General features: G+C 41.0%; 1 protein-coding gene and 1 long non-coding RNA gene across 2 annotated transcripts in view; one reads left to right on the top strand and one right to left on the bottom strand.

The window, feature by feature from the left end:
- The window catches only part of LOC120915679 (CXADR like membrane protein), a 119323-nt gene extending 112098 nt beyond the window's left edge, over positions 1 to 7225 (bottom strand). The window contains exon 1 of the mRNA XM_040326387.1: positions 6677 to 7225. Within this exon, the coding sequence (XP_040182321.1) occupies positions 6677 to 6704 (28 nt within the window). The 5' untranslated portion in view covers positions 6705 to 7225. The remainder of the gene's footprint in view (positions 1 to 6676) is intronic.
- Positions 1 to 15717, top strand: part of LOC120915680 — an 84832-nt gene extending 69115 nt beyond the window's left edge. The window contains exon 3 of the long non-coding RNA XR_005743901.1: positions 15552 to 15717. This is a non-coding gene — a long non-coding RNA (uncharacterized LOC120915680). The remainder of the gene's footprint in view (positions 1 to 15551) is intronic.
- Positions 15718 to 24236: the final 8519 nt, after the last annotated feature.

Here is a 24236-nt window from a genome sequence, read left to right as displayed (position 1 = left end):
ATAGCCCAAGATTTTCTTGTGGTGTCCCACTAAGGTCCCCGTGGCCCTCTGAGGACAGTCTGGCTTCCATGCAGCACCTGACTTTCATGCATTAAGATAAAGCAGGGTTGTCAAAAACAGGCTGACCGAATATTCCGGTTCACGCATAATAAAGGAATTCCCTTGAAAGTAGATAGTCATAAAGATTTTAATGCCTTATTCAACCTACAGCAGAGGTGTACACCCCCAAATTCCACCAGATCATTTTACATACAATAACAACATAAAATCTGCTCTTAGACCACCTAAGCTGCTAATACAATTTGTTGGTCACAAACAAAGCATAAAAACTGTAAAAATGCAGCGATTTCCTCCTAAACTAGAATACACATTAAATTATTTTTTTTAATTCCAAAGAAGACACTCAGGCTTTAGTGGAATAAATGAGTGAAAGTCCCAAATGTAAACCAAAACCAAAAAACACTCGGTCCTCAGCAGGGTGAAATGGGAATTGAGATCCTGAGTTTAAATTACCACCAAGAACATTCACAGCCTCTTACCAGAAGCAATAGACCAGCCCATCACAGAGGGTCAAACACACATTGGTGATCTCAAAAAACGGCTCCAACCATGGTCCCCCCTCTCAGTTAGTTCTTCAGGTATATTCCTTCCAGTCTCCAAATAATCGTGCAGAGGAGTTTTCAGTACTCTATCCCCAATCATCCAAGTCACAAATCTCAATAAAGCAAATACAGCCCCTTCATAGCGCAATATGTTTCTTATTAATTTATTAATACATAAAACACCCATTCGTGGATATAAAACAGAATTGGAATTCTCATAAAGAAGTTTCCAACCCGAAAGATGGCCGCACACTATATGTTCCTAATGTCGTGATGACATGACACACCAGGCCAATTTGACGTCTCAGCCATAAATATTATAGATATATGGTGTTTATAATACATTCAGCCTGATTTATGAAAGCTGAAGGAAAGAAATCAAGCTGCTTACAATAATAACCAGGCTAGGCCCATCATCCATGCCCATATCTGCACTGGCAACCATAACCATAAATTGTTTTGTCATTAATGGCAATTTTTTTCTTTGCACAAATTTTCAGAGGTTGGCACTAATTACTTAACGCATTACCTGATAGGTGTTTGTTGCCCCCCTGGCCCCCTTCTGCCCTTGCCCGTTGGGAGTGCTGGCCTCTCCCTGCTCTCACAGGACAGATTAAAAGCAGTGGGAACCATTGGCTCCGCCAGTAAGGAAGGAGGGAGACATGGCTTGCTTTTTAGGGAACACTCAGGAGAGGAGGAGCAGATAGTGCCTTCGAGGGACCTAAATAATAGAAGGTAGGGGGTCATTCTGTGCAATGACCACTTGCATAGAGCAGATAAGTATTTTGGGTAAAAAAAGAGAGATTTTAATATTGCATTAAATACTCGGTCACCGTTGTACTTTTGTTGCAATTGTCCAACAAATTGGAACTGTTTGTTGCAATTTGTTGGACACTTGCAACAAAAGTACAATGGTGTACAGTACAATACAAAAGTATTTCATGTGATATTAAAATCTCAGTTTTTTTTTTTACCCAAAAGAAAAAAAGAGGTTTATACTTATATTATATTTATAGATTGATATTAAAAGGGACTAAAAATTGTATCTAGAGGAACATTTCTCATTGTCTCTAGAATTCTCAATTGTTTTTCTTTAATATCTCCTTGACTCCTTTAATAATGTAAAAGAGAGAATACATTTTTGTGAAGGGGGGCAAGAGTATCTGTTGATCGGTTTGGTATGTTTGCCCCTCAGGCCAGGTCTGGTTATGTAGAACCCTGTGTAAAATGATTGGTGCCCCCTACTCCCAGTAAAAAGAAATCTCACTATCTTTCCTTTACCATTAGCAGTTAAGTCTAGAAAAGTGGCCTTGTGCATTGAATGCTGTCCTGACCTCTCATTTCCTTATTACATTTCTACACCTGTGACCAGCACGATGCAGTGTTGCCATGGTAATTTGCTACTACTAGAATCATTAAATCTTCATTGCCTGATTGGTGCCATGGTCCAGAAAAGAAGTTGATAGAACACCTCCTTAAAGGGGAAGTAAACCCTCTCTAACATACTAGCGCATTATGAATTACTTACCTGAGATCGAAGCCCCTGCAGCGGTCCTCGTTCCCCTCCTCCATCACCGCCATCTCTCCCAGAGTGACTTCAGGGTATCATGGCTTCAGCGCTGTGACTGGCCGGTGCCACAATGACGTCATCGCACGGGAGCCACCAGTCACGATTGCCGTTGGAATACGGCACGCTCAGTGTGCCTGTGCCGATGTCTACGGCGCATGTCCTTTCTGCAAATATCTCCTAAACCTTTTAGGTTTTGGAGATATTTGTTGCACCTACAGGTAAGCCTTAATCTAGGCTTACCTGTAAGTAAAAGTGGTCTGTAAGGGTTTACAACCATTTTAACCCAACTTTGTAACAGGAATTTCACCATATCACTGAAATCAGTACCTGAAAAACATAATGGCTGCATACTGCCGACTTCTGATTTTCTGTAACAAGATCTCAGGGGAAATAAAGTGGTATTTACAAAATGAGTAAGATGAGGAGGCATGGAAGAGGTTGCTAAACTAAAAAGTGGAGGTTATTATGTTTTTTTTTTTAATTATGAATTTTTCTTTTTTTCTAACCAGAAATGGTTTTATTATTATTATGTTCTAATATTATTTTTTTTATATTTTAATTTGTTAAGAAAATCCAGCAGTGATTCCCCCACTCATAGGATAGGTCCTTGTGTTACAGCCCCGGTTGCACATTGAAAAAGCCAGCACTGCCTGGGTTCCATTGTTCTCCACTGAACTTTACATTAATTACAATGCAGAAATTACTTAGGAGCAGAACTGTAAAGGTGGCAGGTTTTATGATGCTTTCTTTTTTACATCCCTGCTGTTACTTTTATTGGCTTATGTTGCAATATTTCTTCATATAGAACCAATACCTCTATCATATTAATGGTAATGGAGCATGTAATATGTATGTTTTAGAATATCATGACAGGTGCATTACAGGCCATTATAGCACATATGTTCCATCCAAATGTATTGGTGGAGACTTTAATGTACAGAAGGCATTGAAACCTTCTCGGTGGAGATCATGGTAGCTTTTGAAAAAACTACATGTCTTTCCTAATTTGGATATACCATATTGAAAATACTTAACCTGAAAGCTGGATGGGTCAGAGGAAGAAAGGTTTCACTTGCATTTAATACATGATTAACTCCAAAGCATGTTTGCATTGTATTCCTACCTTATGCCTTGTGTAACTTCAGCCCTGGTTCTCACTGATGCAGTGCGAATTAAGTGCGAATTTAAAACAGTGCACGGTGCAAATTCCCATTCCGATTTTTGTTTTACATTGCAACGCGAGTTCTCCTTAGCATGTGCAGTTTCCGGCTATGTTCACACTGGTGCGAACACAGACATCGCATGTGATACGCACCGCATTGCTGTGCATATCACATGCGATGTCTGTGCAAAACAAATTCAGCCATACAAACTGTATGGCTGAAATCGCGTCGTATTCGTACCAAAATGGTGCAGGACCCTCTTTTTGGTCCACACTGTACACACACAATGCGATCCGATTCCTGTACCATTTGACAATTTGCACTGCCCTCGCAGAGGGCGGTGTGAACTGCCTGCGAGTGTCATGCAATGCGGGAACCCGCACAGGAATTGCGCTGATTCCCGCATCGCATAAGTGTGAACCCAGCCGGAGCCTCGGTTCACACTTATGTGAATTCTATGTGGATCAGGTGCGATCCAAAAAGCATAGATTCACATGTCATATAAAAAAAAAAGCAGTATTTCCGGTGAAAGATGTTCACATATATGGGGCGTGAATTTTATTTGGTTAAAAAAAGGGTCCTGTGCGATTTTAGTGCGGTACAAATTTCAGCTCCACAGCTTTCTATGAGACCGAATTGAAATCGCAGTCCAGGGTTCACATCACTGCAAATGTTTTCTTTTTTTCTAGAAAATCACAGATGTGACCACTCCCCTTACAAATTTATCACAAAATTAGCATTGAGAGTACTAAGTTGGCAGTAAATAAATAAATCATAAACATATAAAATATGCATAGTTACATTGTAATATATTGTGTTTTATTACAGTGTGAACAAATACTTCAGAGCACTACATACACACTATTAATAGCTGTGGAGCACTGAGAAGAACCTGGGGTTTCATTTGAGATTGTCAGGGTTCAAGAAGCCCATAGCTATCTGTCATTCCCTATAACAGTGATTACCAATAATTGGCAGTGTTTTTACACCACACAGATACGGGGTGGCAGGCGTAGTAAATCATGACATCTTGACACCTTGTTTGATAAATAAAAGCCTTGTGGCAAGTAGGCAATGAAAACAAAGTTTAGGAGAACACCAGCAATTATTTTTCTGCATAAAGGTCTCATTACCAAATGTACTTTGTTTCTTCTAAACTAATCAGACTTGAGCTGTTTTATTAAATTTTTTTTATCCATTTTGCTTTTCAGACCATAAACTTCATAAAAAAAAAAAAAGTAATGGCAGATTTTAAATTTTCATTAGAACCCTACCCATTAAACTGAGCTCAGAGGCTTCTCTCCACCAGCACATCTCATAAATATTGTGAATGATGTTTGAACCATCCCCCTCCGCTTGTTCTGACTGGCACATGTACGGAGATCTGGGTACACAATGAATCCCATCAATGTATAGAAACTGATCTGTTCCTGGTGACAGGAGACCATGATCTGTTCTTTACACCTTTATCTGCCATTCACAAGGTGAAGGAGGTGGCAATCTTGTTTTTTTTGTTGGTTAATTTTTAGGCTTATTTCATCAGAGATATACATAGGCTTTTTTTTTTTTTTTTATTGTATGTGAATGTAAAAGGAAATATTGTGTAGACCATGTGTCAAATCTTTAGGTATCAGGCTTTGTTCCAATAGACATCTCAGACATTAGCTCCTCCGATGTGATTGTGACCTGGGGCTTCTGTCTGATTACACTGTTTACTCAATGTCATGTTTCTACAGAAGATATCAAAATTGGGGAAAGCAAACGGGTGACCCCAAAGCTTGTGTACTCAATGTCATGTTTTTCCAGAAGATATCAAATTGGGGAAAGCAAAACGGTGACCCCACAGCTTGTGTACTCAATGTCATGTTTTTCCAGAAGATATCAAATTGGGGAAAGCAAATTGGTCACCCCACAGCTTGTGTACTTAATGTCATGTTTTTCCAGAAGATATCAAATTGGGGAAAGCAAACCGGTGACCCCACAGCTTGTGTACTCAATGTCATGTTTTTCCAGAAGATATCAAATTGGGGAAAGCAAATTGGTCACCCCACAGCTTGTGTACTCAATGTCATGTTTTTCCAGAAGATATCAAATTGGGGAAAGCAAATTGGTCACCCCACAGCTTGTGTACTCAATGTCATGTTTTTCCAGAAGATATCAAATTGGGGAAAGCAAACCGGTGACCCCACAGCTTGTGTACTCAATGTCATGTTTTTCCAGAAGATATCAAATTGGGGAAAGCAAATTGGTCACCCCACAGCTTGTGTACTTAATGTCATGTTTTTCCAGAAGATATCAAATTGGGGAAAGCAAAACGGTGACCCCACAGCTTGTGTACTCAATGTCATGTTTTTCCAGAAGATATCAAATTGGGAAAAGCAAATTGGTCACCCCACAGCTTGTGTACTTAATGTCATGTTTTTCCAGAAGATATCAAATTGGGGAAAGCAAACCGGTGACCCCACAGCTTGTGTACTCAATGTCATGTTTTTCCAGAAGATATTAAATTGGGCAAAAGCAAACCGGTGACCCCACAGCTTGTGTACTCGTGTCATCTTTTTCCAGAAGATATCAAATTGGGGAAAGCAAACCGGTGACACCACAGCTTGAATATTAGATGTTCTGCTTGTCTTGCTGCCACCATACAAATCACAGCAGACTGTAAAATGTCAGGATGAACCCCCATTGTCCTCATGCATTGTGTTCCCTTTTTTTACAGATTCTCTGGTAAGCTCAGTTTCATTGTTCTTCCTTCCGAACACTTTTATTCTCTCCATCTCTCCCTCCCTCCTTCCTTCTCCAGCCTCCCCTTCCAGCACATCTGTTTCCAATATGTGCCGTTGCAGGCGCCTGTTCCAGGCAAACAATAGCCTTCTCTATTAACCTGAAGAATACTTGTGTGCCTAGACCAGCAGCAGCAGCAGCAGCAGCAGCACCTCCTCAATCCGAGACACACAAATATCCTTTTCTCTTAACTTTAATTCCACACCACCATTTATGCATGATCTGCCTATTCCAGATGCAGCCATTAACCTTTACAAAGCAACCATTTACATCTGTAGGGGGAACCTCGAGGCTCATGGGTTACAGTAACATTTTGACTGCTGAAGCCAGATTGAAAAATAGATATAGAAATACAGAATTAAATACACACAGTAATGAAACAATGCACACACAAAAGAAAAAAAAATCTGTTTTGCTGTAAGAGAAAGGAAAGGGTTTTCTTTCAAATCCAACAGGTAACTGCTCTCAGCTTAGCAGCACAGAATCAGTCATTGTCTGTCACACCTTTAACAGAACACTGACAACCAGCAAATGAAGAAGAAAAAAAAGTAACTCACCCAGAAAGAAGGCGAGAAGCGTTTGCATCTTTGTTCATAAGTCCAGAGGAATTTGTGGGCTGGTGAGTTGGGGCAGAGTTGGAGGTGAAGTGCTGTGCATTGGCTCCTTACAGGAATGGCAGATAGCCCTGCATGGGGGGAAGCATCACAGAGTGTGGAATGCAAGCAGCATAATTACCTCCATGTGTCAGCCCAGGAACCAAGTTTTCTCTGCCTTTTGTGCCAGTACCTGTCACTCTCCTGGTCCCTGTCTGGAGATAATAGTGCAGTGCCTTTTTTTGCTTTCTACAAGCCAAGAAAGTCCTGAATTGGCGAACGCAGGGAGGAAAAAAAAAATTGTAATAGCAGCGACTTATCCGTGTACAGAATGGAAGGAGTGCAAGAAAATATACTGAGCACTGAACATTCACCACATGGCAGCGTCCCAGACCTGCTCCTCCCAGCTATCTGCTGGGATTAGCCAAGGAGAGCTAGCTATGCTGAACTCCTGCAGAGTAGGAGGGATGGAGGTGCACTATATGTCCAAGCCTCACACACTCTTTCAATCAACTGCCTTTCTAATGGAAGCACTTTAAATCTTAGCTACAAATATATGTGACTTAATAACATTTTCTTCTTCTCAGCGGAAAGCCTTGGAAGGGGGGCTCAGAAATTCCCTTATTTGTCATGCTGATCTTCTGTCTCCCCAGGCTGAGCAGAAACCATTTGTAATTGATTTATATCCAGAACAGAAAAATCAGCCCCCCACCCTTTCACTTTTGAAAATGATTTTCCAGCGGGTGGGAGACATTGTTAATGCTTCTACATTAGCATCCTTGCAATTTGTAAAAGAAATTTCTTTGTCATTATATATTCAATTCACAGCAAGGAATATCTTCTAAAAATTGAACTATGACAGTTGTTTTCATTGTCATTATATACAGGTTTTTGAGATATACCAGAATTATTTGGAAAAATACTACGGGGCTGTGCCCAGATTTCAGCTCACCTAGAGGCAGTCATCTAATTTGGACTTTGATTTTTTATTTCATTGTGCAATTTGACTTGCAGAAAATTTACAGAAGATTGGCCTCATTTAGCCTAAATAGCGCTAAGTTCAGTTACCAATGGCAACCAGTCAGAATTTACTCTGCCAATATCCAACCAAGATTGGAACACACAGAATAAGACATTATGGGGTTGATTTACTAAAGGCAAATAGACTGTGCACTTTGCAATGTGCAGTTGCTCCAGAGCTTAGTAAATAAGGGAGAGCTCTGCTGATTTCCATCATCCAATCACGTGCAAGCAAAAATGCTGTTTTTTTTTTTCCTAGCATGTTATTGGGTATTCTTTACAAAAGGAAGATTTAACTAATTAACTAAGCTCTGGAGAAACTGCACCTGTAGAGTGCAATTGCACTTTGCAAAGTGCACAGTCTATTTTCCTTTAGTAAATCAACCCCTATGTGTTTTAACCCTTTTCAATTTTAAACAAATATATTAGATCACTACTTTTTGTAAAGTAACATAAGATTATAATATGTCTTTGATGTGTGTCATTTTTGTCACACTGTTATACTTGTCAACTCTCAATAAAAATTTTGATTGAGGGGAAAAAAAAAGATTGGGTCAGCTTTGTTTGCTATGGGTTTCTTATATTAAAGGAACACTAAAGGCAAGAATGTTTTTGGGGTAAAATAACAAACATGTTATACTTACCTCCACTGTGCAGCTTGTTTTGCACAGAGTGTCCCCGAACCCTGTCTTCTGGGGTCCCTCGGCAGCTGTCTCGGCTCCTCCTCGCAAAAGCTTTCCACCTTCATGCGAGCTCCCTCGCATGGTGGAAAGCTCTTGCGAGCGCGCTCTCGTGATACAGCGGCGGCCATAGCTGCCGACTGTATCACCCGGCGCGCCGCGTCATTGGATGTGATTGACAGCAGCGCCAGCCAATGGCTGCGCTGCTATCAATCCGTCCCACCTAGCCAATCAACGACCAGGCTGGGAACCGAACAGGATGACAGGAACGCGCGCTGGACTTTCGAGAGGTGAGGTAAGTAAAACGGGCGCTCGGGGGAGGGGGGGTGGGGGCGGTGCTGTCAGATGTTTTTTCACCTTAATGCATAGGATGCATTAAGGTGAAAAAACATTTACCTTTACAACCCCTTTAAACAAAACTAGAAATGTTACTTTACTTGCTCTTTTCTTGTTCATGGGAGCTCTTTGTGAATGCATTCAGTAAAAATACACAATATTGTCAAATGTATTGGGACGCCTGCCTTTACACACACATGAACTTTAATGGTATCCCAGTCTTAGTCCGTAGAGTTCAATATTGAGTATCAACCTCACAAATGCACTTCTGGAAGAATGGTCAAACATTCCCATAGACACACTCCTAAACCTTGTGGACGGCCTTCCCAGAAGAGCTGAAGCTGTTATAGCTGCAAAGGGTGGGCCAACTCAATATTGAACCCTAAAATACTCGGATGTCATTAAAGTTCATGCGCATGTAAAGGCAGGTGTCCCAATACTTTTGACAATATGGTGTATGTAACATAACATTGGTGCAAAATAATTTCTAGTTATATACAATTGATCAAAGAATTAAGAGAAACAAATCATCAGTACACCTTTCATGGACTTTCTGGTTATATTTCTGTCTGGCTTTTGGGGGGGGGGGGGGTCATTTCAGGACAAGTCTGGTCATTGGCATAGAGCACGCTGAGTTCTCGGCACAGCTAGAGAACTGACCACGTTGTGCTCTCCTGCTTAGCGTGGTCAGGTTTCGATAGGAGAGCAGAGGGACTGGCAGGAACACCAGGGATTCCACACAAAGGAAGCAATACAAAGAAAACAGGAAACTTTCTCATACAAGTACATGGTGCAGCAGTTACATATCAGAAATATGAAATGTTGGGTCTACATATTCTTTAATCACTATACATTACTGCATATTATTTCACTGCACTTGCATATTGTATTGTACATCAGTGCACCTGTGGAAGTTTTCACCTGAAAAACAGGCCCCCAATTTAAAAAACAGACACCTCCAGGTGCCTGCCCACATCTTAATATTGCATTCAGAATGCTTTTGTATGTATACAACCTTGGTGTCCTGTTGTGCAACTGGCTACTTCAGCTTCCTGGTGGATCTCAGGCACGTTACTTCACACAACTGTTTCTTCTTATTGGCCCTGGAGGCTGCGTGTAATGCTTCAGCATTACAAGCTAGCACATGATTGGATGAATAAACATCTTTGTGACTGAAATAATATCATAAGGACCCCAATTTAATCCTTGTTAGAGAAGATATACTATTAGCATGATAAACTGATAAGATTAGCTTCAAAAGGAATTTAAACCATTTTTTGTCTCCATGGAAAGGAGGCATCACCAAGTTTTTCTACCTTTTTCAACTGATTTCTTTATCATAATCCAAGATTTTGGCTTAAACATTTTGATAAAGTTCTTAAAATAGCAACCTAATCATTCTCTTCGCTCCACCCAAGACCTCCTGCTTTCTAATTCCCTTGTCACCTCCTCCCATGCTCATCTTCTGGACTTAACCAGAGCCTCTCCCATCCTCTGGAATGCTCTACCCCAATCTGTCTGACTTTCTCCTACTTTGTCCACTTTCAGACGATCCCTGAAAACTCTCTAATTCCCTTGTCACCTCCTCCCATGCTAGTCTTCAGGACTTAACCAGAGCCTCTCCCATCCTCTGGAATGTCTACCCCAATCTATCTGACTTTCTCCTACTTTATCCACTTTCAGACGATCCCTGAAAACTCATCTTTTGAGAGAAGCCTATCTGGCCCCCACCTAACAACTGTACATTTACAGTACTTTCTCCATCAGCACATCACCCACAGTTATTAACTCTTGACCTTCCCTCTTATATTTTTGGCCACGAAGTAGACGATTGCAAAAGCGTGGAAGATGCCGATTCTCAACTTCGATGAGGTAAAAAAGTTGGGTGCATGGTACCCTGGTGAATGAGAGGCTAACTGATACACACAATACATTTTTAGGCACTTGGCAGCCCTGGTTAGATTATTTACCACCTACATGCTTTCTAGAACTGTAATCCAACAGTAAGAGTCAGTATATTCATCATAGTGAACCTCCAGGACAGAGATGGCCTCCTCCTCCTTCCCTTGTTCCTTCTCTTCTCTGTTTAGCTCTAACTTTTTTATTTGTCTCTCCTGAGCCTCTCCTCCTAAACATTGTTTCCCTTTTTTGCCCTTGAGCAAGAGCAGTACCCTGTTCTTTAGTCCTATGGACCAGTGGTCATCAACCCTGTCCTCAGGACCCACTAACAGGCAAGATTTTATGTATTACCTTGGGGAGATGCAGACTAGAATACTGCATCACTGAGCAGCAAATTATATCACCTGTGATGTATTTCAGTTATCTTGCATACCTGGCCTATTAGTGGGCCCTGAGGACAGGGTTGATGACCACTGCTATGGATGACTATACTGCTCTTGCTTGTTTAAGAGCCCCTACCAAAAGGCCTTTTTATCAAAACAAGGCACATTGCATCTCCAGGCAGGGCTCTGACAATTGATTATCTAACAACATGATATTGTTCAGGACCAATGGTCCTTCATTTCTATATCATTGTTTAATGTTACGTATCGGTGGAGAGAAACTCCTCCTGCACTTGTTCATATTTTTGCATAGTATTCTTGGCTATGCAACTGCCTATTGTTCTTGTTATTTCTAAAAATAATAACATTTAAATGAAATAAAACTCATCAATACTTGATATAGATGGTTGGTCTTGCCCCCACCTGGACACAGCTTGCTCCCAACAGGGATGTCCTGGGGGCACGACCAACATCAACAGTATATGACAGAGTTCCTCATACTTAGACCCCTTTCACACTGCTATAGTGTTAAAAATAGCGCCTGCAAACGTCCTAAAACAGCTGCTCCATTCACTCCAGTGTGAAAGCCTGAGGGCTTTCACACTGGAGCGGTGCGCTGGCAGGGCGTCAGAAAAAGTCCTGCCAGCAGCTTCTTTGGAGCACATTAGTAGCGGTGAACTCACCGCTCCTAATGCGCCCCTGCCCATTGAAATCAATGAAATCAATGGGCAGCGTCGCCGTAACGCCGGCAAAACGCCGCTGTAGCGGTGCTTTGCGGGCAGTTTTAACCCTTTTTCATTTTACGAAAAAGGTGAATGATCCCACCTAACGTTTCATCAGTCGGTCTGGTGACATATAATCGGTGACGAACAGTATCATTGTCATATTTCTATTTTGATAATCATGCATATTTTTATTCTGTACATCATGACATTTTAAATTGTAATTGTATTGTATTTATACTTTGTAATAAATTATACTTTTTATAATTTTTTAAGTTTAATTTTGTTGCCTTAAAAATCCCGCCTTTAGAGGGTTTTTTCATTACAATTGGGATGATGGCAACCACATTCTCCCTTACATGAGTTGATTCTTTTCATAGTTTCTAATCTATGTCACCTCTCTAGAAGCCTACAATATATGGGGAATCTCTAATGAATATTGACAATGGCTATAATGCTAAAGCAAATAAAAGAGGTGACAGTGTGATGTCCATAGTAGGACATATAAAGGGGTTGGACAAAATTGTGGAAACAAGTACTGTATGGTTAAAAAAATGAAATTGTTGCCTAATCTGGTGTTGGACCACCTTTGGCATCCAAGACGGCCTGAATTTTCCTGGAAATTGACAAATATAAATCTTGGATGGTGGATAATGGAATCTGATACCACTCCTCATTCAAAAATCCAGGTAACAATCCTGCGCAATGTCATTTTGTCTCTTTCTGACAGTTGACCATGTCGATTAAGCTTATGCTTATCAGACAGCGTTTTCCCAGAAGCTGTACATGCCGTCATAACCTTGGATACTGTACCTCGCGACATCGCAAATAAATTTGCGACTTTACTCATAGAGGCATCATCTAAGTGGCATTTGCCCTTTTTGAAACTCAGAAAGCTCTGAAATGACTAGCAACGCAAGCAGTGAATGGTAAAAGTGACGCTTCCCACCTTAGCTACGTGTCTCATTACACAGCGGAAGCAATAGAATATTACATCACTTCCGCTTTCAACACAAAACCTGCCGTCACTTTCACACCTGCAAATCATGTAGTGTTTCCATTTCTGTTGTCCAACCCCTGTCGGAGCAAAACATTTGCCATTGATGATTGCTTGTTTATTTGGTGTTGTTTTGTCTGTATACAAATAGGAATCATCTTATGTTGTTAAAGTCTTAAGCGACAGTACATATATAATTCACTGTATCTTTAAGTAACACTGAATAAAATAAAGCTTCTACTTTAAAAAATAAAGCCCCAGGACTAAATCACATTGTAAAATCCAATGTTGTGGAGGGTAAGAGGCCTGTCACACAATGTATACGACATTGTCACTTTCATGCACAGCCTTTTCACACATAATGACATTTACTGCAATGTGTGGCTACAGAAAATGGTCAGCAGAATTCAGTTCTCTGTATAAAAATTATCTACACATGGTTTATATTCCCACTGCCGTCCTTTCATCTACCCAGACCCCTTTGCATCTATCTTCCTAAAGCTGAACTCCAATCAAACAGCTACATACACAGATGTGATACAGATATAAGAGCCTTTTTTTACTTGCCAAAGGACCTGCATTTCTGCTCACCCTGGCGACATCACCTGGTGCCACCAGGTGACACCCCTGGGTGGCCCAAGCCCCTTAGCTATTTAAGAACTGTCAGGCGGCAGACAACCAGAAGCTTTTTTTCTTTCTTTTTTCGGGTCGGCAGTAGCGGCAGGTCGTCCAGATTGACGATGGATCTACACTGGGGGGACATTGTTTTTATTTTTTTAAATAAAGGACTTGTTATAAACCGTCTATGTGTTTTTATTTCTTTTTGACACTTTTTTGGGTGAATCAGTAGGGGTACAATGTACCCTATACTCATTCACATAGGGGGAGTGGGATCTTGGGGCCCCCTTGTTAAAGGTGGCTTCCAGATCTCGATAAGATCCCTGCCCGCAGATCTCCACAACCAACGACCAGGGTTGTGGGGAAGAGGCCTTTGTCCCGATCAACATGAGGACAAGGTGCTTTGGGGCAGGGGGGACAGGCCCCCCCTGCCCCAAAGCAACATGAGGGCATGGGGTCTGGTATGGTTCAGGAGGGAGGGCACTCGCTCACCCCCCCTTTCCTGGCCTGCCAGGCTTCACGCTCGGATATGGTTCTGGTATGGATTTTGGAGGGGACCCCACGCTAATTTAAAAAAAAATTATGGCTTAGGGTTCCCCTCAAATATATACTAGACCACGCCTTTTTTTTCTTGGATCAAATTTGTGTTCAAATCATATCAGATGTGCGATTCAGATGTGTTCCAATAGAAGGCAATGAGCCTGGAATTTGCATCTGAACCATACCGCAATTATCAGAAAACGCACAGGACTCTTTTTGAATTCACAACAGTTCGCACTGCCGCTGCCGGTTTTGGTTCAAAACGCATCTAATTCGCATATATGTGAATGGAGCCTTATACTTCTACAACCCCTGGCAAAAAGTATGGAATTTCCACTCTTAGAAAATGTTCATCCAATTGTTTAATTGTGTAAAAAAAAATAACTAATTACAGACATGCCTCTAAACTATTTTCATTCAACATTCCAAACTTCTGGCTTGAAGAAACACTTAAAAAATGAAATATAAAAAAATTTGCAAGTGTTTTTGCCTCTCTTTCACAAACTGCAATACCATAACCAGGGTTTCACTTTACAGACCTAAATCTTTCTATTATGCTTATTTGAAATTGCTGCAGCAGTTGGGTGGAACTTGGATGGTCTCACCACTGTCACTCTCAAGAAACAGAAAAGAAGCCAGTTTGTGGTTAAACCTGTCAACGTCCACACAAAATATTAGAGGAATATTAACTGTGTAATAGTATCTATACCCAACATTATCATGGCTTTATTGATTTTTTGTGTACATTTTAATTAAAACTTAAAAGTATATGTAAACCCTCACCTCGTAAAACAAGTTATTCTGTTTAAAATAGAACTGAAAGGCAAAACATTTGTGTATAAATATGAAAAAAAAAATGATAAATACCTATTTTTTCCTTTTTTATAAATGTATATATACCCTCTGTTATCAGTTACATAAGGCTCTCAGAGAGCTGTGGAGGAGAAACAGCAGCACACTGATCTTCCCAGTGAATGGCTGTGGAGGGGAGGGGGGTTCAGGACAAGTCTGATCATTAGAGGAGAGCAAGCTGAGTTCTAAGCACACTGTGCTTTCCTGCCCAGTGTGGTTAGTTTTGATAGGAAAGCAGAGGTTCTGGCAGGAACATCAGGAATTTTATACAAAGGAAGCAATACAAAGAGATGAAGATACAGCAGGCACATGTAAGGTATATGAAATGTTGGGTATTCATATTCTTTAACTTCAAGCAAACATCTAATTACACCGATGAGCTTTACTGCGTACAGTATATGGAAGCTGGTTTGCCTGCCTAAGGATTTACTGTATTTATTGGCGTATAACACTCACTTTTTTACCCTGAAAATAGAGTGTAAACTGTGCCTGCGTGTTATACGCAGGGGGCTGTGGAAGGTTTTTTCCCTGAAACTTCCCTCTTAAAGTTATGGTGTGTGTTATACGCCTGTGCGTGTTATACACCAATAAATACGGTACATTTCTGTCTATTCAATTTTGAGACCTACCTAGCCCTGCCAGATAGTACAGCTACAATAATGACATCACTTCCTATGGTACAGTTAAGAAATGCAGTGGTTGTTTTCTACCTTCAGTATTTGATTGGAGGCTGAAGGAGCAGCAGACTAATTAGCTAATCTCTCTGCTCAATTTTCTCTCTCTATCCTTTAGCATATTCATTGCCAGCACATGAAGTCCACCTCAAAGCCAACTTACAACAGATAATTCAGTGTGTGAGCCAAAATGAACATCCAACAAGCCAGACATGCCGTGAAAGACAGGGACCGTGATCACGCTGAAACTGTAAGTCCAATTTACTATTCAGTACACATTAAAGTGGAATTCCAGGTTTGTACTAACTAATTTAAAACTGCTCTCATTCCTTTTTTTTTTACAATCAAAATGTTATTGAGTGTTGAAAAAATAACAAGTTTGCAAAGTAATAACGGTTGCTATGTTAGAATTGTTTACTTATGTGGAATGTGTTAGGTATTATTTTCTGTAGTTAACAAAGGGAAATGTCTTGCACTCTCACTGCAGATATGTAAAGTCGGCCGACAACAAAAAGGTAGAGAGAGTATTATGTGGTTATGCTGTACTGTATTGGTAACGTACCATGGGTATTCCACCTTATTGGAAAAAGGACAGAAGTAATAAAGTGTCTCCTAGTTTCCCCATCAAACCTCATCTTCTCAATAACCTACACAAACCTGTGTTGTAGAGGTTTACTAATTAGTTGGCTATATGCAACAATATCTCACCAGGTACATGAGCGCTCTGGACCTAGTGGGAAGCTGTGACATAACTGGGAGTAGAAAAGGGGTGCTGCGGTGCCAGCAAATAGAAACCAAAACACAATAGATATATAAAAATAAAAAAGATTTATTGGTTACAAGAAGATACAAATTGGTTCAAACATGTAAACAGAGCAATAGAAACGTGGGAGCAAGACATAGAGATACAGGCCATTGGTCAGGTCTACCAAACTAGTTTTGCCAATCGTTGGCTTCGTCTGGGGATTTGTGACATGACCGTCTCAGCGAGTGGCTCTGAAGGGATAGAACAAGAATTATTTAACAATTTAATCAAATCCATTAAATACAAGTGCATACTTTATTCATCATTTGTAACATATATAGTTTGGCTGGAACATATGGCAAAGCAACAGGAGCCAAGGTACCACAACATAAGGTCCAAAACCCCCCCCACACGCTACCATAATAGAAACCCCCACATGTAATGCAAACTAGCGCTAAGGTCCCTGTAGGGCAGAACTGGGAGTAGATGTCACAGGGAGGATGGTTCCTCCAGTAATTGGATTAATACTTAACCTTGGTTCCCTATGATTATTTTGAGATGGGGAAAGGAATGGTTCTTATAATAAAATCTGCGTATGTCGGGGGCAAAATAAAAATTTTGTGGGGGAGAGTGTGGGATGTCAAAATCAGGTACCCCATAAAAAAGGATTGTAGTTTTGCTAATCGAGAAAGTAAAACTCATGGCATTTCTGTTAAATCGCCAGTAGATGGCAGCATAGAGTTAAAAGCCTGAATGACAGAGAGCACATTCTAATGAAACCATTGCTAATAAGCGGGGGGAACCAAAAAGACTGACCTTTGCTTATGGTGGGAACGCAATAGCAGTTGCTACCCAGTCTATCAGTCTGAAGGTCATGTGTTTGTGTTGAATAGAGGGAGGAGTGAAAAATGGACTTTGTAGGCACTTATATATAAAAATACAAAATCTTTAATGATACATAAGAAATAAATACAAAAACACGAGATAAATTAAGTTGATAAAAACATAGTGTGGGATAATTAGAAACAAAGATGGTGGGCCGTGCTGAGTGATTCTGATGATATGGATCACTTGAAGGCCTTCGGTTCGCACTCGGTCCACTCTTTGTTCAACCCTTTAACCATGTATAGTGTTCCACAGATGTGGCACTATGTTACTCAAGGATGACTGATTGCCATCCAAGGGCATAAGCAATCAAATTTCTACACGTGTTTGTGTTATTGCAGGTAAGAGGGAGCATATTTAGAGTTATAAACAGGGTGAAAGTGATTTAATTTACATCCCTGTGATCAGTAAAGGCTGCTGTGTGATTAATTAACATATCTGCTCTTTTGATGTCATGAGACACGAAACATCAAGCGCCCAGAGGCGATTCAGTTCGCATGTGCCGCGCTATATAAGTTTTTCATTCATTCATTCATTCATCAACACATGTGCAATTTTTTTTGATTTTCTATGAGGATGTTATTCCTGTATATGAGAATGTTATTATTACAGATATAGATGTGTATTATTATGTTTGAACACAATAGCAGTTGCTACCCAGTCTATCAGTCTGAAGGTCATGTGTTTGTGTCATTGCAGAAACTTTTCAATAAAAACACTGGTTTCACCCGACCCGCTCTCTTCGCACATTGGAATTATTGACCATACTTTCAGCATATGTGCAACACTAGCAAGACTTACAGGCACTTGTGCCACTCTGTACTCCACCCCCTCCTGTCTACGCTATCAGGGACCCCAAGTTGGAGGTGTAAGAGAGGCCTTCCTCATCATTTCAGGCTTTGCTACCAGGCAGGTACGTGATAGCTGTACTCTGTTCACATATTCTCCAGGTTTTACAGAGTGGATTCACAGGTCTCAGCTGATGCAAGCTTCTGCAGCAAGGTTCTTTTTTGGGTTCCTTTACTCTTGTTTATTGTTAGTCTGTTGGCAGTTTTGTTTTTTGTCTCGTTTCCCTCCCCTCAATTTATTGTTTTGGGACGTCCCATTGGCTATGAATGTAAGTCCTGTGTCCTGTATAGTACGATTAAGATAATAGAAATTTTGACATACCTTTAAATTTGTTATCTTAGAGAACAAATACAGGACACAGGCCCCTCCCCTATGTCTTCTGTAGTCACATCTTATTAGTTGCATATTAACTGGAGTGTCACAAAAAAAATTGTCAGCGTCCAATCACCTGAAAGTAGAGTACATATAACCCATGGTCTATGAATACAAGTCCTGTGTAATGTATCGTTTACAGGTAAGTCAAAATTCCTGTTTTTAAGCTTTGCAACATTTTATGCCAAAGGGTGCAATATACATATTAAAGGCTGCAGCCAGCATTACAAATTTAATCTGAGTGTGCAAATCTTATTTTGAATTTTAATTGCATTATAACATATACATTGCAAAATGGCATTATTGTATTGTTTGAAATGGCATTGTATAGGCTAGAATACCCCTTTAACAATGTAGCCAAAGGAAAATCTTGTCACACACAGATCTGAGATTGCTTTTAGATATGGGCAGAAAATATTGCGCTACTGGAGTAAAGAAAAATAATTACGCACCTTTGTTCTAAAAGTGCAATAGAGACAAGGAAATTCAGACAATCTTGGACTTTTGTGGTATGGTATAGACTTACAATGCTGACGAGTGACGTCACCGGACATGATCTCCGACCGCGCATGCGCCAGAACGGAGCATGCGCAGTGCCGCAACAAGGCGAATCCTAGAAGATCTCGGAAGAAACGCCGTCTGCCCATTTCAACATAGGATGGCAGATATAGGCCCCATCTAGTGGACGGAATGGGAACAGCCATCAGGAAAGGAAATCACACACTCGCCCGGAAAAACTAGACATCCAGGAGTCGTGTGAACCAACAGCAGAGACAAATGTGGACCAGAATGCAGAAGGGGAAGAATGAATGAAGAAAAAACACCATAAAACACTGAAAATAATATATAGATTGAAACACAAATACTTACACTGTGAATCAATAGCATAGTGCCAATATAACATCAAAAAGGTATATAAAACAAAATAGATTGTCCAAATTTTTTTTTAAATAACAAACATGTCATACTTGCCTCCATTGTGCAGCTCGAACATCCTCTTCTGGGGCCCTTCGGCGGCTCTTCCCCACATCAGATAACCCCCTGGGAGAAGTGCTCGCCTGAGGGGGTTACCTTGTGGCCGTGCTCCCGAGTCCAGCATTTGCATCCACAGACACGAATGCCGGACTCGGCCCCGCCCCCTGGCGCCCACGTCAGTGGATTTGATTGACAGCAGTGGGAGCCAATGGCTGCGCTGCTATCAATCTATCCAATCAAGAGCTGGGACCCCGTGGAGAGAGGGACAGCACAATTTCGAGGGAAATTCGGGGGCTCAGGTAAGTGAAACTGGGGGGGCTGGGGGCCCGGTGACTGCAAGGTGTTTTTTCACCTTAATGCATAGGATGCAACCCCCTTTAAAACCCTGCAGACACAAGACCAAAGGGTCAAACAGCATCTCAAAGGCTGGTTAAAGACGAATACCAAATTCCCCATTGTGGGTTGATACATCCATTATTTTCCAGTTCATATCAGAGGAATTTGAGTATTTAAGGGTGTTTCTTGTTATAGGATATTTTGCACCTTTTGTATGTTATCTGTCTGCCCTTTGGGTACTTTTTAATAATCTTCTTAAAATGGAGGTTCACCCTAAAAACTAATTTTTAACATTAGACTAAGCATACTAAGGACATTTACTTTCCGCAGGTCTTTTTTTTTTTTTCTCCGTACATACCTTTATATTCTGATTTGATCCAGGGCTTCCGCGTTCTGATGACTCCGGGACTGGGCGTTCCTATCCCTGCCTCAGGGTTCCGATGACTGCAGGACTGGGCGTTCCTATCCTTCGGTTCGATGATTGACGGCTTGTGAAACAGGTGACCTGTCGCACAACGTGCGTCACCAGATTTCCAGAAATAGCCGAGCTGCGAGTCGGCACTATACGGCGCCTGCGCCCGCCGTGTAGAGCTGACTGCGCAGGCACCGTATAGTGCCGACTCGCAGCTCCGCTATTTTACGACATTTGGTGACGCGCGTTGTGCGACAGGTCACCTGTTTCACAAGCCGTCAATCATCGAACCGAAGGATAGGAACGCCCAGTCCCGCATTCATCGGAACCCGGAAGCCCTGGACAAAAACAGAATATAAAGGTATGTACGGAGAAAAAAGGAAAAATTACCTAGTAAAAATTAAAGTAAATGTCCTTAGTATGCTGGCTCTGCTAGATGTAATGTTAAAAAATGTTTTTTGGGTAAACCCCAGCTTTAAATATATTTGCGTTTAAAAAAAAAAGAAGCTGTTTTAGCATTGTAAGTCTATACCGTTCCAGGAAAGTCCAGGCTTGGCTCAATTTCTTCTAACAATTGTTAGAGGATTATCAATAGTGGTTCAGCCGTGGGTAACAGAAAACTTTCTCCAATCATCAACACTTTTCCCCTTCCATTGTATCTTTCTAACAATGTGTCCTCCCCTGTTTACCAGTAACATGCATGAATGACAGTCGCACTAATGTAGCTATTAACCAGCAAACCAATGTCTTATTTCAGGAATGGATATCATTTGGAAACCATGTTCTGGATACACATTCATATTTTCAGAACTGACAATTAGGTCCAACTCACTGAACCTAATGCAATAACCGACTGACACTTTTATAGCTGCAACAGCTGAAGGTTGTTCAGATATTAGTAGATGCATTCTGTAACAGAGATAATGGCCATGTGAAATTTCACACAACCCACCAAGCGCTCCTGATGTCTGCTGTGCTTCACTGAGCTGCTGTCAGTCATCCTGACACATAGATAGTACGGCACAGACCTGGCAGGGTGTCAGAGACCTGCTAATTATTATATTGTCCATTCTTCCAAAACCAGGAAACAAAATAAAAAATAAAACTCAATTATATTTATAGATTTGAAATGCTCCATCATTTAAGCCATTAATAAATAAAATTATAGTGCAGCTCTCTAGTACTTAAATAGAACATACAATGACACATCAATAGTCCATAAAGTGAAAAACAAAAGCAGGATAAGTGATCCAAAAGAGCCCAGAAAAACAAAAAAGAAACCCCATAAATTTCAGTGATCGCACATCCGTGATGGAAGTAAGAATCTCCAAGAATGCCCAGTGACACCCTTCACTCTCATGCTCTGCTTACCAAAAAGATTCTGACCCCCTGATAAGAGTGGTCAACCTGCGCTATTTTTAACATGGCCCATCCAGGATTTTACAGGCAGGAGGGTCCCTTCAGGGGTGACGATCAAACAACTCCAGCACCCAGGCAGCGGCAATAAAAGCATGCACACCCGTTCCAGAGCAGTACCAAACCGAATATAGACTGAAAACACTCCAATAGTGTAATATTGCCAGAACTAGTATTGCTTTAATAAAAAGCAAAGATGCACTCACATGTCATATAGTAACATTAGGCATAAATTCGACGTAATGTAGGCCAACAGATTGGGCTTCTTTCAACAACAAAGATGGACAACGTGCGGCTGCGCATGCATGGTGGCATGTGTATGTGCCTCCACCCTGTGCATTTTGTCACATCTGACGTCATCAGAGGCACCTTATTTTTACCTGATTAACCTGCCAGATACATGCTTACTGTCCTAGGGTGAAACCAAATACACAATATCTGTGGAAGAGCAGTTTTGTCACCCCAGGCGTCTCTAATTATTTGGACTACAAACACCTGCCCTTTCCTCATCTCCATTACATAGGGGGAGGTGTTGTGCAGTTTACAGAATATAGCTGGTAAAGCTGATAACATTGTTTGAGATCATAGTGCAGCCAACAGAATGTTATAAGGACACTGCATCGCTGGCAAAATCAAAATATATTTTTCTGTAGATACAGAAAATGTTCTGACCTGAAAAATGAAAATGATTGTGGTCACTACATCGAAGGACTGGTAATTTGAGATATATTATATTTTTGTCCTGTAGGTTCTTTAATATTGGGTGGGCAAAAAAAAAAACCCGATTAAGCCATGTACAGCGATCTCATATGTGTGAATACAGCCTCTCTTGCATATTGACAGAGCAGATTATTTTAGAATAGGTAATTAAACCTTCTATCTACCAGTGGCATACATCTGAATAGCTATAGATAAGTGGTTAGGTCTTTGGCAGTATGGGTAATGTTGAGTTATTTATCAGTGTTTTGCATGTATTTACTGAATCATTCTTATTGAATAATGTTACAATACAGTGATGAAGGTTATATACAGTTATAATGCATATGGCTGTAATAATGATAACCTATTTGTCACGTATAGACCAGCCTTATTCTGTTTACGAGTCTCACTGTATTGGAAGGCTTTGTTGGATTACAGCAGATATTTTTGCATTCCAAGGCTTATGCAAATTGATTGGTGAGCCTGAGGATCTACTATCTTCCTGTATATTTCTAAACAACGGCTTTTAGCTATGAATATTAAACACTTCCAGCAGCTACTGCTGTCCAGTAGATAAAATAAATATAAAGATAAATCTGTGAAAAGTCTTCATGTCTACATGCATTATCTAAAATGACTTAGCGTTTAGAATTTATGTGCAGGGGTAAAAAAAAGGACTTTAGTGTGAAAAATCTCTAATATGCTGTCACCTCTGAATAAAGCCGGTCATAGATTGTTCAAATCTTGGCCAGTTCAGCAGGGACCGGACAATATTTGAACCATCTATGGGCATGCATAGATCACTTGGGCAGAACCAGCATGTCATATTTTTACACACGATTTATGCCAGCGGCAGAGTTCTCTTGGCAGGAATGGCTCCCCGCGACCCCCCACCCAAGGAGAACACAATAGCTCCACAGACTGTGTTGATGGTGGAATTGAGCTATTATCTTTTCTCATCTATGGTCTGCCTAACAAAAGATTGTTTTTTGGTGGGTTTAACCTTTGTCAAAAATGAAAGAATTGGCTTACTATTATAGGAGAAGTCCAACCTGAGCTCGTTTGGCTGGGCTTTTCCTATGGGTCACGGGAGTGCAATTCGTTTTGCACTCCTTTGACCTGTTTTCAGCAGAGAGCGGACCGCTCTCTGCTGACATCACAGAAATCACTGATGCCTGTCTCAGCCTCTCAATGAGCCACTGAGAGCCTGAGATGGCCGCTTCCCGGCCCTCCACAGCTCAGCGCTCCAGTGAGTGCGGGGGGCAGAGAGCAGAGCTGCTGACTGACAGAGGCAGCAGCTCTCTGCTTGGGGAGCTGAGAGAACCGAGCCTTTGGCGGTGTTCGGTGGCTTGGTTCTCAGTGTAGAGGCAGTGGGGGGACAGATGCAGCACTTGTACTTCTCTTTTAAGACCAGTGGCATTGACTGGCTTGCTGGCGCCTGGGGGAAGAGAGGGGAGAAGAGATCCAGCGATGTGCACTGCTGCATCTCTTTTCCCCTCTCTTCCTCTTCACACGGGTACTCGGGCTGCAGTGGGAACAATTGGCTCCTGCTGCTGTCAATTAAATGCCATGAGGAGGAAGCGGGCACTAGGGCTAAGCCCTGCTGTGTGTGTCTATGGAGCACAGTTCAATAGATACGCACAACTCAGGAGCAAGCAAGCACTGTGTGCCCCTATAGCAAGCGGCTTGCTATGGGGCCACACCAAGAAGAGGTGGTGCCAAGATCGCCGACCCAGAAAAAGGGGGCCGGGGCTGCTCTGTGCAATGCCATTGCACAGAGCAGGTGAGCATAACATGTTTTTTTTAATACAATTTTTTTTTTTACCTTTTAATAATACTTTAGGTTAGAAGTGAGTATTGGATATAGGCTTTATATTGAAACATCAAGCTCAAAAAGTAGTGGTGAACCAACATCCCTTACACATCAGCTATTCCAATTTATATCCAACTTTGTAAGCAAGTCAAATTAAAATCATATGTCATAAAATTACATATCTTTATTTATGTACAGTCTAAAACATGATTTTCACATAAAAACATATTATAGATCATGTGCATATCATTCTCATACAATGTTACAGAATACCCATCTAGTCACAAAGGGGATTCTAGCA

The sequence above is a fragment of the Rana temporaria genome, chromosome 10, assembly GCF_905171775.1.
Source record: "Rana temporaria chromosome 10, aRanTem1.1, whole genome shotgun sequence".
NCBI lineage: Eukaryota > Metazoa > Chordata > Amphibia > Anura > Ranidae > Rana > Rana temporaria.
This window is presented reverse-complemented; position numbering and strand designations above follow the sequence as displayed.